The following is a 17,174-nucleotide window of genomic DNA, read 5'->3' as shown; positions in this document are numbered from 1 at the left end:
GTTTCAAATTGGTTAATTTTACAATTTGTCCTTCACATACAGGTGTTCTATATAAAGTAATATTTTATGCATACCAAAATACCACAAACCTTGCCCACTTGCAGTGTTCATACAAAATAGTTTAAATCTTAAATTGTAATAGTGTTTTATATTAGTTTTAGTTTATATAATAAGTTTTTTTCTCATCTGCTGTTTCCGTCCATAACAATTTATTCTGTTGTTATCTTATCAACGTATTACGTTAGATTACATGTCCTAAAGTCCTAAAAAATATATTATACTAATATATTTAGTAGCAAGCTTTTCTTAAAAGCTTAAGATCTCAGTGACTACTGAATCAATTGGATTATCTACTTTGGGTAAGCCTCACATGGGCCCTAGGATGGTTTTAGGCTATTTTATTTTCTAATTTATGTCTTGAGATGGTTTGAAGCTTTTTTTGTAGTCCCTATCTGCCCTCTCGAATACAGAGCCCCTAAATGCTAGGGGCGTAACCGCGGGTGTTTAAGAAAAGTATTTAGTGTTGTGTAATAACAGCAAGTTTTAAGGATCTTACTCTTTTTGATTTTGTTCATAAATTAGTGGACTCAATTTTGCCTTAACTTGAATATACTAATTTTAAGAGAGATAGATATATATATATAACACTACTTACAAATAACTAGAGTAATATTACTATTTTTTGAATTAAAAATTTAAAAAGGAAAACTTTCACAATTATGTTTGAAAAAAACAATTATATTTTTTTTTCCAATGCTTTTTCGAGGTTAAATTAAAAAGAGAGCGAAATTGAAAGAGATTTTATTAGAGTGGGTGAGAGATAGAGAGAGAGAGAGAGAGAGAGAGACAGACAGAGAGAGAGAGAGAGAGAGAGAGAGAGAGAGAGAGAGAGAGAGAGAGAGAGAGAGAGAGAGAGAGAGAGAGAGAGAGAGAGAGAGAGAGAGAGAGAGAGAGAGAGAGAGAGAGAGAGAGAGAGAGAGAGACAGAAGGTAGGTTATCGGAGTAAATGTTATAGCTCCGTAATTGTTCATACAACATAGATAATATTACAAAATAGCAACGATAACTTCATCTATTATATAAAGTAACAGGATGTTTGTGTGTACTAAAGGATCTCGCTAACCGCTGAACCGATATGCTTTTCCTTAAGGTCCCATTCAAAAAAAAATAGGGGGGATTGTACTTTTTCTTTTTAACACTAAAACTAGGGGAGGTCATATTAAATTCACCCCCACATTAAGTGCCTCTAGAGGAGTCTAGAGGCGTAGCCGCTAGTAAAAAATAAAGAAACACTAATGGATAAGATTAAAATATTATGAAAATTAAACTCATTCATCCCCTACAACCTTAAATAAACAATGATGACAACATCCATAAAAGCGAAGCTCTGAAACGGTAGGACAAACGGACATTAACACTTGTATAATGTCAGAACTGAATAATCAGAATGCGAATGTATAAGAGTCAAAGCAAAATTGTAAGTAAATTTGTTGAAAACTGCTTGATGCAGGATAATGATTATGGACACACTTACATTTTTAGGACTTGATTATAGAGTTGCTTCGCTTATAATATTGTACTTTGTTGTCCCAGGAATCAGTATACCAAAAATCAGACCAATCGGATAATTAGGTCACATACAAATTTGTTGTTAAAAATGTAAAAAAAAATCAACATGTTTATAATGAACGTACGGGCATTCTGGTAATGATTATAGAGTACCTAACTATTACAGGAATCACCATGCAAAATTTGAACTCGATAGGACAATTCTAACATGCCTAAATTAACGAAAAAAGCTATTTAAAAAAGTAAAAAAATCAATATGTTTAAAATGGACTTACGGATATTTTGATAATAATTATAGAGTTGCTACGCTTTCTAAATCGTACCTAACTACTAAAGGAATCACCATGCAAAATTTAAAATCGATAGGACAATTCTAACATGTCTAAATTAACGAAAAAAGCTATCCGTGACGGACGTACGGACGGACGGACGAACGTACGGACAGACCGACCCTAATTATAGAAAAGCTTCGCTTTTAAAAAGTTTGTCGTAATAAATTCGTACGAAAGCAAAACAATCTTTAGAAAAAATTTTCTTTGTTCTGGTATAATTTAGAAATTCTGTAAACATACGGTTAATCATCATTTAAAGTTTGCTAGATAGCAGAAACACCTCTATAGCTCGCTGTTTCTACGGAGGTGGTTAAAAATATTCGGCCTTCTTTCGTCCATATATTTGAATTCATATATGTATTTATCATTTAGTTGGTTAGTTGGTAATTCCTTAGAGGGCTTTCTAAAGATAGGACCAACTAAAAGACCACCAGTAGGAGTAGAATCACAGAAGAGTTTAAGTCTAACCAACCTCAATATCATATTGTTATGTCTATTAATTTACAGACTTTAAACCCATTGATATTAAAACCCACATATATAAATACACTTGCTCTTTAGTATACACGCTAATTTTAAAGGTTAATATTGTTGTTTCAATAAATATGTTGTAATGTTAATTTAAATTTGTACTTTCACAATTTTTTGTTTTATTACATGTCAAGCTTTTTTCGGGTATAGTCCTTTCCACGACATCCCTCCATAAGGAGCGATTCTTTGTATTTTTAAAATGTCTTTTAATAGGTTATTTAGGTTAGGTTAGGTTATATTGTGTTAGGTGATTGCCCCACAGGGTTAGGTAATTGGCCCCGCAGGGTTAGAGCCCCCCGCAGGGGCTAGAAATAGGAGTAAAGCTACTGTGAAAAATACGAAGAATCGCTCCTTATGGAGGGATGTCGTGGAAAGGACTATACCCCTTTTTTCTTAAAATTATTAAGATAGGAACTAGATTCTTGGAGCATAGATATTTTATTGACCTTCACATCTCAGGCCAAAAATTTTAATTTTTTTATATTATATTTCATTTTAAGATAAGATTTAAATGGTCGAAATGTCATTATAGGGTAAAATAGGGTTCAAATATATTTTTTTAAATATATATAAAATTAAATATACTAGGACAATCTCGATAGCGCCCAACGTAGAACAGGAAAGTACATGAAGGAGGGGGGGGGGGGGTGCTACCAAAAAGGATTGTTATACCCTCAAAAAATTAGATACCCACCAAAAATTATTGTTTAAAGTTTATAGTTTTTATGAATCGGGTTAATTTGACATTTCATCCACCAAAATGAGGCTCACCCCCACTCTAATTTGAATTTTACCCCCATATTATATATTTTGGATGGTAGGGTAAAAAATTACCGACCCATTTTAATATAGGAATGTTTGAACATTAATTGATTTAGATTAACTAACATATTTGATTTTTGTAATTTGATAGGTAATATGTTTAAATTTCAGAAAAATTGTTCAGCTGTGAGGTTGGAAGGGTTTGGTACTAAGGTTTCGGTCTACATGGTCCAATATACATTTCTATCTTTCTATCTCTACTTGGTCCATTTTTCAATCTTTACTATTTCATTTTTAAAAGCATCTATCCCTTGTTCCTGGCAAAGGGGAAGCGCTAGAAAGTGTCATGTGTGACGTCATAAAATACGGCTAAATCCATCTCTTTATATGGGTTTCCTTACCCACTTCCCCTTATATCCTTTGTTTTTAGACGTATTTTTATGACGTCACACATGACACTTTCCAGCACTTCAGCAAAGGAACAGGGGAGAAACAATAATGATAGAACAGGCAGACAAAGATTTTAGTACAAATTCTATAATAATTATTTATCGCATCGTATTATAAACAGCTTTCCGCGGATATAAAAAAGAAAATATTAAACATTTTTATATTCTTAGAAAATTAGATATAATACGATGCTGTACATAATTTTTCATTGGGGCTGAGAACCAGTTCTAATCCACCGGATATTAATTGGTTTCGTAGCTGGAAAATGTTATTATTCTTGATTCTTATATATTACTTCTACATACAATCTTTTCTTCAACTTTAAATAAAAAATAATGAAATAATTCTCTGCCATGTTCTGTTATTATTTCATGATTTGTAGACCTTTCCCTGATTTCTACATGTTCTATTTTTGCCATGCATGCCCGTGCATATTTGGGATAGTCTTAGTTATGCTTTGTTTTTGTACATTTTATACTTGAAGTTTTCTTTTTGAATTAACTATTGAATTAGCTATGCTGAAACAAATTTTGGCTAAATTAAAAATATGATAGGAATTAACACTTAAAATAGCAGAAAATATCTCGGTAATAGCTTGTAAGTGGCCGGTTGAGCAATAACAGACATCCCCTACCTCTTTTTTTTAATTTGGTGAAAAAATTGAGAGGAGTAGTTTTCTTTCTAAACCCAATATGACCTAACCTAACATGAAAAGGCTCAGTGCTCAAGAGGGCAATTTGTGTTATTGCCTCACCTGCCTAATTATTTGTATTTTGTACAAAATCACATAACCCTAACAAATACAATATTCAATTTGGCTTTTGTTGTTTGAAAAGCTTTTAAAATTGTTCAGGCGTACAGTGAATATAAGCTACCATCTATAGTCCTACTAAAAGAAGTACAAAATGTACAATCACCAAAAATAAACAAAGTCTATCCTATATCACTGTTGTATATCTTAACAAAATCTTGATAACCTAGAATTACATTTTCTAAACTTAGCCGCAAGATATTATGTGCCTTTTTTAAGCAGTGTACCTACTCTATGGTTTAAATTTCTTTTAATGCAAGTATTCTAAATATTTTCTTTCAAAAAGAATTTATATTGAGCTAAAGTTAAATGAAAAAGAAAACAGTTTTAACATAGTAATTATGTTTGCAACGCTATTTATGAATTTTGTAATTCTTGATTATTTTTGCCTTGTACTGCTGTAGTTTCAAAAACTAAACATGCACATAAACATTATTAAATATAGGTATATTATTCTGAAAAATAAACTGTAGCACAGGACAATCAATTTTCGTATGAAATATAACACAAAATTATTTAGTAAACTTCTTTTATTATTTCCTCTATGCGTAATATAACAATTAACGCAGTATAGTTATTTATCGCATCGTTTACCGCAGATATTAAAATTTAAAACTATAAGATTAGAATTAGTTTTGCTGGCTGAAGGCCTGGACTAATAAAACTGGTATTAATTTTAAGAATTTCATTTTGATATTCGTGGGAAATTGTCTATAATACGATGCTATACATGATTTTTTGGGCTGAGAACAGGTTCTAATCCAGCGTATATTAATCGGTTTCAAGGCCATACTGGAAAATATTTTCCCCCTTAATGAAATGTGTGAAAATCTATCTTTGGACGTTGGTAATTTCTTTTGGAAGACGTTTTCTGGCATTTTCCGAACCTTATTTTTTTCTGTCCTATCTACAATTTTTTATAGAAATTTTGTACCTATCTCAACACAATTTACATGCAAAAAAAACATGCAAAATTTATGTTTAGTAAAATGCACCTTAAATTATGCTTTTAAAATCCATTCTTATCTTTAGAAAAAAGGAATGTTGCATATATAGATAAAAAGGACTTTTAAAATAGAATATTATCTATAAAAAAAATACTTGGCTTTTAATATATAAACAAATTCGTATTTTAGAGATTTTAGTGGGTAACATACTTTAAGTACAAAAATCCATTGCAGTCAATAGTCCATTGCCTGCTTTCAAATCAATTATTGGGCCTAATAATTCAAAAGTCTATTAAATTTTGATTGTTTAAAGAAAATGAACAATTTTACTAAAGTTTTATCTAAAATAGAACAGATTATATAAGTTATATTGCTAAGAAAAAAAGTTTTTTATGATAATACAAAAAAGCTAAATTAACTATATAAGATAAATCATGTATTTATGAACAGTTGTCCGTTTATAAGAAAATATGGCCCATTCTTATAATCTTTCTTTGGTTAGCCTAGAATTCGGGTTACCGATAATGCAAACCATTAAATTCGCTAATGTGTAATATTGTACCAACACCAGATTTCAAATATCAGCATGCAAAAAATTAAATGTCATATTCGCCAATGTAAGTGATGTTTATATAATCTAGACAATTAAAGGTATTACACTTAAACAAAATCAAATACAGTGGATAAGTAGATTTTCTTCCACTCCACACTGACTTGAAACCAACCCGCACACACGCTCGCAGTAGATAAGACTTCTAATTTAAACTAAAATTTTGTTCTTTGATTTCGAATATTTTTAGTTACTTTTGAAAAATATCTTGCGATAATACTTCGATAAATCTATTATTTAATTTTAACAAAAAATTGTTTAAAAATAGATTTGAAGAATTTGATAAAAAGTGTTTTTGTAAATTCGCTTTTAGACTTAGCAATGAAGCTATATTTACTTTAAACCTCTTTTAAAAGAAGTCTTGTACAATAAATAGATAGGTGTATAAATCTAAATCTAATAAATTTAACTCTTGTTGTGTTTTTTAAAGAAAATTTAATACATACTAAAAGGCTTCATTCATAACAGACTTTTTTGAGATGTAAAATATACTTTGTTAAACATACATGCTAATTTTCATCTACTTCAATGGTGTTCACATATTTACTTTTGTAATATGTACAATTTATTTCATTGTACCAGATTTTATAATACATTACTTTATAACATTGGACCAAATTATAAAGTTATTTGAAGTGAAATTATTCTTTTATTAAGATGAGTTCTGAGACAACTCCGTATATTTTATTCACCATCCAAATAGTGAAGAACTTAAGTATTCGTAGGCATCAGTATTCAGCAAAGATTTGTATTTTATTTAGTAGCACACAAAAATTCTTTATAATTATTTTTATATACTATTTCTCGGAGCTGTTTTCGAGATCATACTATACAAATATTTCTACCATCTTATGACTGAATATACTGAGTATTAGTATTATGAAAGTAGAATTATTGACATCCTTCTTATATTACTAGGTATTAAAATTTGCAAAATTTTCTCCTGTCAAAATATAACTTAGAATTTTAACTTAAATCTTAAGTGCCTCTTTATCCTAATATATATTTGGATATTTCCTATTATTTTTTTTTACCTCTCAGACAATTCTAGGTACATTAGCGCACCTTGTATAAAATATTTAACTTGGATATGTTTTCTCTGTAGTGGGATTTAAATATAAGCTTACCCATCTCATTTTTTGGTACTTGAACTTGGACTTTTTTTTCAACGAATATTTTTTTCCTAAGAAAAATAAATGTTATTTCAAAGGCTTAATTAAACTTAGAATAATTTGACTTTTCCTTTTCTTTCTTTTTGTGCACATATGTTTTCTTACAACAATTAACATAACAGCATAAAAGCTATTTTTAAATTCATAATTTTCATAAAAAAAAATTAATCTTTACTTTGCACAAAAGTAGAAATATTTCATAACTTATTAAAACTTAAAGGCATTAAAAGATTACTTAAATCATGCAAAGATATAAAAAAATGATTAAATATGATAGAAAAGTTTCTATATTGAATATCATTCTTCATGATAATAGCAGAAAGGAAAAGTTTTTGAACACTTAAGCTGCATAAGTTTAAATATATATAATGTAATTTTTTTATAAATATAGACCAGGATCATATTAGATTAAGAATTAATCTTATTTCTAAGAACTAAAGATAGACATTTTAAATGGGGAGTACTTGAATTATCTTATATAAACATATCTCTGTCTGTGGATTGAGACAGATTTTATTTTCTTTACTTCTGTGCAGACAGATGCAAACTTTCTCAGAAGGTAATGTTTCATGATAAAAGAATTTTTATATTTCACAGGAATATAGACAAATATTATATAATATTCTTCAATAGAGCCCTCAAATTGTTAATAAACATTTCACACATAATTTGGTTAAGGGGCTTCTTTTAGGTTAGGTTAAGTAAGTTATCCCAGTCCAATTTCTCTACAGTTTTGTTCAGTAATAGCTGAAAAGGCCATATCAAAAACTTTAATAGTAAGGTATGGTTGTTTTTATTGGTAAATTGCCAAATTAACTATGTTTACTAAACTTTTTGAGTTATGCTTAATGTTTAATCTTTTGGAATCTCTGTCCCTGCCATTAAGAAAAGTTATAAGCTTTTTATGTCTGAATATTCACAAGCCATTACCAAAAATATCTTAAATTCTAGGTAAAGATTATTTCATTTTCTTAAATATAATTTTCAATTTACATCTAATATTTCTTATTAAAATGACAGATGTAGTTTGAAAAAGAAGGTGTATCAACTATTTTTTTTATAGCTAGCCGGTTCTTTTAGTAAGTAGTAGATGTAAAATTTTTCATAGAATTCAGATATGCAATCGGTTTTTTTGTAGACCTCTTATTTTTTAAGTAATTTAAGTTTAAAAAAAAAAATTAAGTCGATTTTAAGGTACTAAAATGCAACAAAAAAAAGAAAGAAAATGGTCATTATGAACAAAAATAGTAAGATCTTTAATTTGACACCTTACTTTTTCAATTCTGTCAGGTAATTATTGAAAAAATCGATTTTTTTAAACCCACGAGAATAAAAACTTTGAACTTAATTTTATTATTTCACAAATAAAAAAATATGGGTTCATATATACCATTAGAATCAGAAAAATATTACGAATCCATTGTAAGCAAAATTGAAAAAAAAAGTTTACAATATAGTATATAAACTACAATAAAAGGAATTATATGAAAATATCATATTATGTTGTACAGGCAACGTCTTAATTCTTCAATTGAGTATAAAAATTGGAAGGGGGTAAAGAGGGGGTAAAGAGGGGGTAAAAAAGGGAAGACAATAGTGTTGTCTGAACAAAAAAAATAATTGGCCATTTCTGTAATTTTTTAATTTTTTAATTTTTTTCAATTTTGCTTACAATGGATTCGTAATATTTTTCTGATTCTAATGGTATATATGAACCCATGTTTTTTATGTCTGTTTGAGAAAATATTTAGGTCTAAAGTTTTTATTATACCGAGGTTAAAAAAATAGATTTTTTCAATAATTACTCAACAGAATTTTAAAAGTAAGGTGTCAAATTAAAGATCTTACTATTTTTGTTCTTACTGACCATTTTCTTCTTTTATTTTGTTGCGTTTTAGTACCTTAAAACCGACTTAATTATTTTTTTTAAAAACTTAAATTACTTTAAAAATAAGAGGTCTACAAAAAAACCGATTGCATATTTGAATTCTATGAAAAATTTTACATCTACTACTTACTAAAAGAACCGGCTAGCTATAAAAAAAAAAGTTGATACAACTTCTTTGGAAATTTTTGTTAATCTCTGTGGCAACCTTGTTAATTACTGAACATATATTGTGACTGTTAATCTACTTTATTTACCAGAATGAAGAGACTTAGTTTGCATGGAATCATACAATCATTAGTTCAGTTCGCATTTGCATGATCTGTTCATATGTTGTTCACATTATAATATATTAAGTATTATAGTTAGAACTAGAGACCTTTAGTAAGATAACCTAGAATCAAGAGTATTTGAGTATTTAATTTGAACTAATTACCATCATAAATTATTGTAAATTTTAGTGTTCACCTAGTGTACATTTTTGTTTCATGTGTTATTGTTCAACTATCAGTTCCTAAATGTTAACACACTTCTAATACTTGATGCTAGGTTATCTTACTTTACTAGAGACCAGACCCTAGTCCTTACATATTTATTTATTTGAAACAAAGTCCTTGATACACCTTCCTTCACCAGCATTGTCCTTGCTGACATCTGTGAGTGTGTCCTGCACCCACCTCATCAGCGCAACCCATCACTCACTCAAGACCTGTTTTCAAAGTCTTGTTGATTCTACAGCAGATAATAGGCTAGTAAAGGGATGTGTCTGCCATTTACATTTCGTGTTTTTTCTTACAACATAAAATATGCACTTTATTCAAATAATAATTCTACTTTAGTTGTTTAACACTTTTTTACATAACAGCACATCCCTTTTATGATAGGATTTAGAATGGACATGTTTACCATAAATTTGTGCATAGAAGAACCGCTGCATCCAAAGTGTAGCAGCATAATTGGTCATGGGAACAGAGCCTGCTGATCTTACAAGGGAGACTAAATATTCCTTGGTTAAGAATATCATCCCCGCTGCACTTAGTCCAACTAAAGTTTACAATGGAGATGCTATTGCCAGCCAATTTGAGTATGCTACTTTGATAACTGATGGAAGTACTCTTAATCTTATAACAAATCCTATTAGAGCAAAATCTGGAAGAGCCTCCTCACCAGCAAGTGAGTCAAGTCCAAGGCCAGATTCCTCTCTGACACCAGGAAGTGCTAGATCAAGAAATAGTCTTTCCTCTCACTTAGAACCCTCTGAAACTGAAAGCATCAGAAATTTTGGAGAAGAGGAAGAAAAAGATGAAAAATTGAGCATTACTTCTGCTAATGATGATGATGATGTGGTAATTGATGCTGAACCACTAGAGAGACCGGATTCTGTTACATCCTCTAAGTCAGAAAAAGAACTGGAAAATCTGTCTAGAACAAGTCCTGATAATCAGGAGGGTAGATCTAGACCTGGGTCTGGTATATCAAATAGAAGCCCTACCAGATATGTTTCAATTCCATCAATCAATTCAGGTGATATAGTTGAAGGACCTCAATTAAGGCCAGCTTCATATCAGACCGACCAATCTAGACCTAATTCATCTAATTCTAACAAATCAGGGGAAAAAGAATCGGAATCCAGACCTGACTCAGCTGGTTCAGCCCACTCTAAACAATCTGGTGAAATTTCAGATAACTCAAGGCCTGCATCTGCCAACTCTGACAAGTCAGATAAAGATTCAAAAGTATCAAGACCAGAGTCAGCTGCATCTAACAATCCAGAAAAAGAATCAACAGCAGGATCAAGACCAGATTCAGCTAAATCTAACAAATCTGGTGGTGAAACAGAAGGTTCAGCTGCCAACTCAAGACAACCATCAGCTAAATCAAGCTCTTCAGAAAAACAGGAAGAGTCAGAGAAAGAAGAAACTCCTCCTGCTTCTCCTGCTAAATCAAGTGCAAGTGGTGATCAAGGATCTAGGCCTGTATCAGCAAAATCCAATTCAAGCCAACAATCAAAAGCAAGTCAAGCTTCAAAGCCTGAATCTGCAAGTAAATCAGGACAAGAAACAGAAAGGTCTTTAAGTCATAAATCTGTTTCAAGACAAAACTCTAACATGTCTGATAAATCAGCTCCTGATACTGCTAGAAGTAATGCAAGTGATAAGAAAGATGAGGATGAAAATTCCAGAGCACAATCAGCTGACAGAGAAGGGTCAGATCATGAAGAAAAGGATGATGGTAGTGAGAAATCAGGTTCAAAGCATTCCTCAAGAGCAGGATCAGCAAAGTCTGGAAGCAACAATGGATCAAAACACTCCTCAAGAGCTGGATCTGCTAAGTCAGGTAGTGACAAGGGTTCTAAGGTATCTTCAAGAGCAGGTTCTGCCAAGTCTGGCAGTGACAAAGGTTCCAAGGAAAGTTCTCGTCCTGGGTCAGCTGCAAGCAACAAGTCTAGTGATGAAAAAGGAGAAGACAATGGCTCTAGTGCTGGTCAGGATTCTGCAAGATCTGTTGAAGGATCTGGTGCATCAAATAGAAGAGATTCTGAAGATAACTCTAGACCTGGTTCTGCTAAATCTGGGAAATCTGGAAATGATGATGACAAAGAAGAGTCAAGAAATGAATCTAGACAATCCAATGGATCTGGATCTCAAAAAGAAAATGGTTCTGCTCAAGGATCTAGAGTGTCCTCTGCTAAATCAAGAGTATCTTCAGCAAAGTCAGATAATAAGTCAAGACCAGGTTCATCAGTGTCCAATAAAGAAGCAGACTCTAAGCATACTAGCCCCTCTAGAAAAAGTAATGCATCAAACTCTAGAGCAGGTTCAGCTGTGTCTAATGCTAGTCATAAAGCTGGTTCAAAAAAGACCTCACGTCATTCTTCAGCTAAAACTATTTCAAGAAGAGTGTCTGTTGAGGTGTTGAGTGAAGTTGGAACACCCAGGGTAAATGAGGCAGATGATCATGAAAGTGATGAGGAGGATACTGTAAGGCCAGCATCTGCAGATCCTGCTCCTTCAGATAAGCAAAGTGAGAAGGATGAAAATGAAAGTAATAAATATGAATCTGATCATGAAGATGGCTCTGACAAAGAAAATAATGAGGAAGACCAAGCTAGCTCTAAACATTCATCAAGGAAATCTAGTGCAAAATCTTCAAGAGCTTCAAGCGCCAAGTCAAAAGCAGAATCTAGAGCATCTAGTGCTAAAAGTGGAACAAAAGCAGGTAGCACAAGAAATGCTTCAAGACAATCAACAAATAAAGAAGATGAATCTGAAAAAAATAGTCCCCGAGCAGACTCTGATAGTGGAACTAAGGAAGCCAGTGATAGGGAAGATGATAAGGAATCTGATAAGAATGATTCTGACAAAGAGGAGGCTGAGAATGATTCTAATGATGTTTCAACTATAGCACTAGGAAGCACTGCTGCTGCGTCAGTGATAGCTGCAGGAGGAACTGTTATTGCTACATCAAAAAAGAAGAGTAAGCTAATTTTTTTATTATTTTTTATTAAAATAACTTTTTTGAGTAGTGCAGCTACTTCATAACTAAGTCAAAAAAAAACCATGAATTTCATTTTACTTTTAAACAACAATTCTTTATCATAATTTGGCTTCACATTTTAAATATTTAAAATAGTAATTTATCTAATTTTGTTCTGGCCTACATTTGGAAACCTTAAAATAGTATTTCAAAAAGGTCGCAAGATGCCAGCACACCTAAAGAACGTGAGATCTAAGCTGTACAAGACTTTTCACGAGAATGAGAGATACCACATCACACTGAACAACAAAGGTGAATCAGATAAAGGTAACCCTGTTGTGTCCAGACCAAATTGTACCAACTGCTGCACCAAAATATCACAGTGTGAATGACTCAGAACCATGTTTCTTGAGCAGTTTTGGTTTGTAAACAATCACAACAAGGTTTGATCAGGGAGATAAAGTATATTCTGAAAACTAAAGTATTACTACCATTGAATTCAACTTTCTTACGGATCTTTTCTGTCCTGTTATTACAGATGTTCTTATTTTCAGAATATTTTTCATATCCCATAATTTTGAGCACTGAAAATACTTGCATGCTTCCTCTTTTTTTAACCTAGGGATAGATAAGGGCCAGGATCAATCTATAAAAATATGTGTTTAATTGTTATGTTTATATACTAAAAATTAAATAATAGTAAAATAAAGCTATCTCTTTTTAGTAGCAAATTTTATATACTATAGGTTTAACAATTAAAATAAATTGTGTATCAATTAAAAAGGGGTTAATAAACTTTTACCTAGTCACTCAATGTCAAAAAAACTATATATGATAAGATAATTGCCTTAAAGTTAATTAATATATGAACATAGATAACGATCATTAAAAGCTACTTTGTAAATATTTTGTAAGTGGTGGGATGATATTTGTCTGATGAAACGTAATGGCCCTCCTTTACAGTGAAGCTTTTTGTGTATCCTGGGAATTCTCTTTTTTTATCTATTTTGCAGGGAAGTAACCAAAGGTAGATCGAAACAAAAAAATTTTAAAAAATAGTTATTTAAATGAAAAGAACAAAAATTTTGAAATAAGTAACTTTTTTCTACAGTTGATTTCTATTTTGAGAATAAAGGTGCCTTTCCCCTAAATAGGTAAAAACAATCTGCAAGGCCTATTTCAAATCCTACTGAATATAAAGACTCATATTATCTAACTTTTAAACACTTTTTTCTGCTATGTTCTATCTCTATGATGTAAAATAATACTATTCTTGTGATTTTACTTATTTATTCATCACACAATCAAAATTCTTTAAATATTCTGCAGCTCTATAAATCACTCTGTCCGTCAGGCATAGATTTAAACCATTTTTATCTTAAAGATATTAGTCCTACAAACTATTAAAATAAAATACAACAGGCTATTCTGATAATATATTGTATAAGTCCTTTTGCCTTTCATGAGCTCGCAAACAGCTTGATCTAGGGAAATCCCAGAACGTTACCAATCCTCCAAAACGTTATTTTTAAAGAAACTATAATTAGAAATTATATTTAGCTTGGCTATGTTACTTACTACTTAATGTATATAATCATCCTTGTTTTCAATGATAATCGGGTAAATTCAAGTTTTTTCTAACATATTATTATAAAAAATTCATGAAAAAAACCATTAAATTTTCAACAAGGTCGAAAATCCGATGAAAAATTTTGAAGTAAAAAATAATTAAGTTTTGAATTTTTCATTCCTATATTAATAACTAGCGGCTACGGATCTAGAGGCCTCTAGGAGCCATGAGGTAGGAGGGGAGGAAGGGAAGGTAGGCCCACCATTTTTAGAAAAAAAATGTAAAAATTGCGAATTCTCTGGATGGCCGTACCCTCTTTTAAGATATTTATAAACCTTCCCAGGACCCATGAGAAGGTACACTGTAAAGGAGAAGCATATCAGTTCATCGGTTAGCAAAATTTCCTCGGTACAATCAGACAAAGAAACAAACATACTTTTACTTTATTATAAGTATTTTGATACTTTTATTATTAAAGTTTGTCGTGAAAGAAAACACTTACATACCTACATATATGAAATGCATGGAGTTTTTTTTTATTAGAATTAATTATTTATGCATAAATTTTACAAAACATTTTAGTTATTTTCTGCATATACTAAATTATTGTTAGAAAAAAATACAATATCAAATATTTTAAAATTCAAAAATAAGGATTACATGCAGGATTTGAAAATGGCTATAAAATATCATAAAATAAACCTTTGAAATGGATTGCTTAATTGTTGAATAACTTATACTGTTTTGTGGTCCATACTATTTGACTTTCCACTTAAAATTGGAAATTTGTGTTGTCAAAGTAGCAATGATAAACTTGTATAATACAACATACCTTTACATTGCAATTTTGTCAACAAGGATAGGGAATGTTATCCTGCCGCTTTAATCATGTCACACTACAGACTTGCTAAGGTTTTTATCGACAATTAGGCATTCAAAATTGGTATTAGTTAGGGGCCATATTGTCTGTAAATTACATTGACATTATATCCAATGTCAAACATTAATTAATACCATTTAACCATGATATAGCCTTATATATAAAAAAAAAAAACATCTAGCGGCTACACCCCTTAAGGCCTTTATGGACATTTTTCCTAGGGGTGATTTCTTTTGGGAGGGTGGAGATACCCTTACATAAATAATACAAACCTTCCCTGGACCTCTCGCTGAAGTTTCGCTGTAAAGGATAACCATATCAGTTCGGCAGTTAGCGAGATCCTTTGCTACAGACAAATATATAATATAACAGGATATGGCTTTATGTTGATAAATTTTTACACAAGAAAATTTGTTGAACAGATTATGTAAAGTGCATGAAATTTAAATGGAACTGATTACTATACACAAAGTTAAAAAGTCGGAGGGTTGTGTGTCTGATGGGTGTTTTAAGATTAAAATTCTTGCAATATTGATAGAAAAATATTTAGTAAAGGGAAAGCTAAGCTATGCTAAAAATAGAACATGACATTCAAAATAAATCAATATTATGAAGAAAAAATATTTTTTACATATATTTACAATTGCATTATTTTACGTATTAATATAAAAATGTTTCGTGGATTTTTGCATGGATTCTTTTTCCATATGGTCCAGATTTTTGTCTTAGGCTATTCAATTAAGGAAAGGGTAATCGTACCTGAAAAAAACTATTGTACAACTTATTAGCTACTCAAAACTAAAAAGATAACCTAATTTAATATATTATAAAATTGTACCAAAAAATGCAAAGAAGCAACATGATCAAAGTTTTAAAAAGCACTATTTTCATTCAATATCCTTATACCGTTCCGTGTATTAGACACATGGAAAAGAGACACTAAAGAAAAGATTTTCTTCTGTAATTTCTCGTATCGTATTATAAACAGTTTTCCGCGGATATAGAATGAACAATTATATGATTTAAACCAGTTTTTTTAGCCCCGAGGTGCCGAAGGCAACGGCTAAAAAAATGGTTTGAATCTTATGATTGTACATTTTTATATTCGTAGAAAGCTAGATATAATACGATGCTAGACATAGTTTTTTCGTATGGATGAGAACCGGTTCCTATCCGCCGGATTCGAATAAATACGAGAAAAAATGTTAATAACTTATCAATTGCGTGTTGTTACAAAAAAAATTATTTCTCAAATTTGGGGATAAATATTTTTTCGTCAAGTGGCATATCCCTTGTCCCTGACTAGACACTTGTTAAACAAACATAATTTCTAATTAATTACATTAATTATATAGTGCGAAAAATGTCAATTATTAAAAACAGCAAAAACTATTTTATGAAATAGCAGTTTTTATATTTGAGCCTAAACTGTTTGATTTAATGTAAAGTTCTTCTTTAGATTACAATCAATGGTTAAAACGTTTGGACACTCAACTTAATGAACCAAACTTTTAAATTCAATAAACGCCCCCAAATTCTTATAAAACTTTGGGGACTGAAGTTATAAACCAATTTCTCCTACCTACCTACATGAACAAAATTATATAGTTATTTATCCATTCTTTAATGAAAATCAAATTATAGGATAAATAGAATAAAACTTTGTCTATTTATTTTTATAACTGTTTTATATGATAACTAAAAGTAAATAAATTGATTTATTGGCTGTTATATAAAAATATATGATTATTAAGAATGAAAAATAACTTAAAATTGGATTTTTCTATTTTAAAGTATGTGTTTTATTTGTACATTATTATTAAAATATTTATAATTAATATGCAATACTTAATAATTTTTACTGTACAATATATATAAAGTATAATAGTTAGTGTTTATTAGAAAGCTTATTTTTCATATAAAAACATGTATATAACTTCATTGTATCACCATTATATATTTCTTTTATTGATTGTTAAGAACCTTTAGTAAAATATTGATCTTTACTTTTTCAACAACAACAAAATAATATTTCGTCTCTTTATTTTGTATGCATATTAAGAGCATTTTTATTCAAATTAGAAAAAAAAGTAATATTGAATAAAAATATTTTCTGGTGAAAAACTTAGAGACAAAAAAGTACTTCTACTGATAAATTTTACCTTAAAAAGATTCAAG

General features: G+C 30.4%; 1 protein-coding gene across 1 annotated transcript in view; it reads left to right on the top strand.

Annotated features, from left to right (window-relative positions):
- The first annotated feature begins 3,358 nt into the window (after positions 1 to 3,358).
- The window catches only part of LOC145330462 (uncharacterized), a 70,679-nt gene continuing 56,863 nt past the window's right edge, over positions 3,359 to 17,174 (top strand). The window contains exons 1-3 of the mRNA XM_080175095.1: positions 3,359 to 3,407; positions 9,993 to 12,546; positions 12,763 to 12,873. Of these exons, the coding sequence (XP_080031221.1) occupies positions 10,032 to 12,546; positions 12,763 to 12,873 (2,626 nt within the window). The 5' untranslated portion in view covers positions 3,359 to 3,407; positions 9,993 to 10,031. The remainder of the gene's footprint in view (positions 3,408 to 9,992; positions 12,547 to 12,762; positions 12,874 to 17,174) is intronic.

This window comes from Acartia tonsa, chromosome 10 (assembly GCF_053477335.1).
Source record: "Acartia tonsa isolate MP-2025a chromosome 10, ASM5347733v1, whole genome shotgun sequence".
Lineage (NCBI taxonomy): Eukaryota > Metazoa > Arthropoda > Copepoda > Calanoida > Acartiidae > Acartia > Acartia tonsa.
This window is presented reverse-complemented; position numbering and strand designations above follow the sequence as displayed.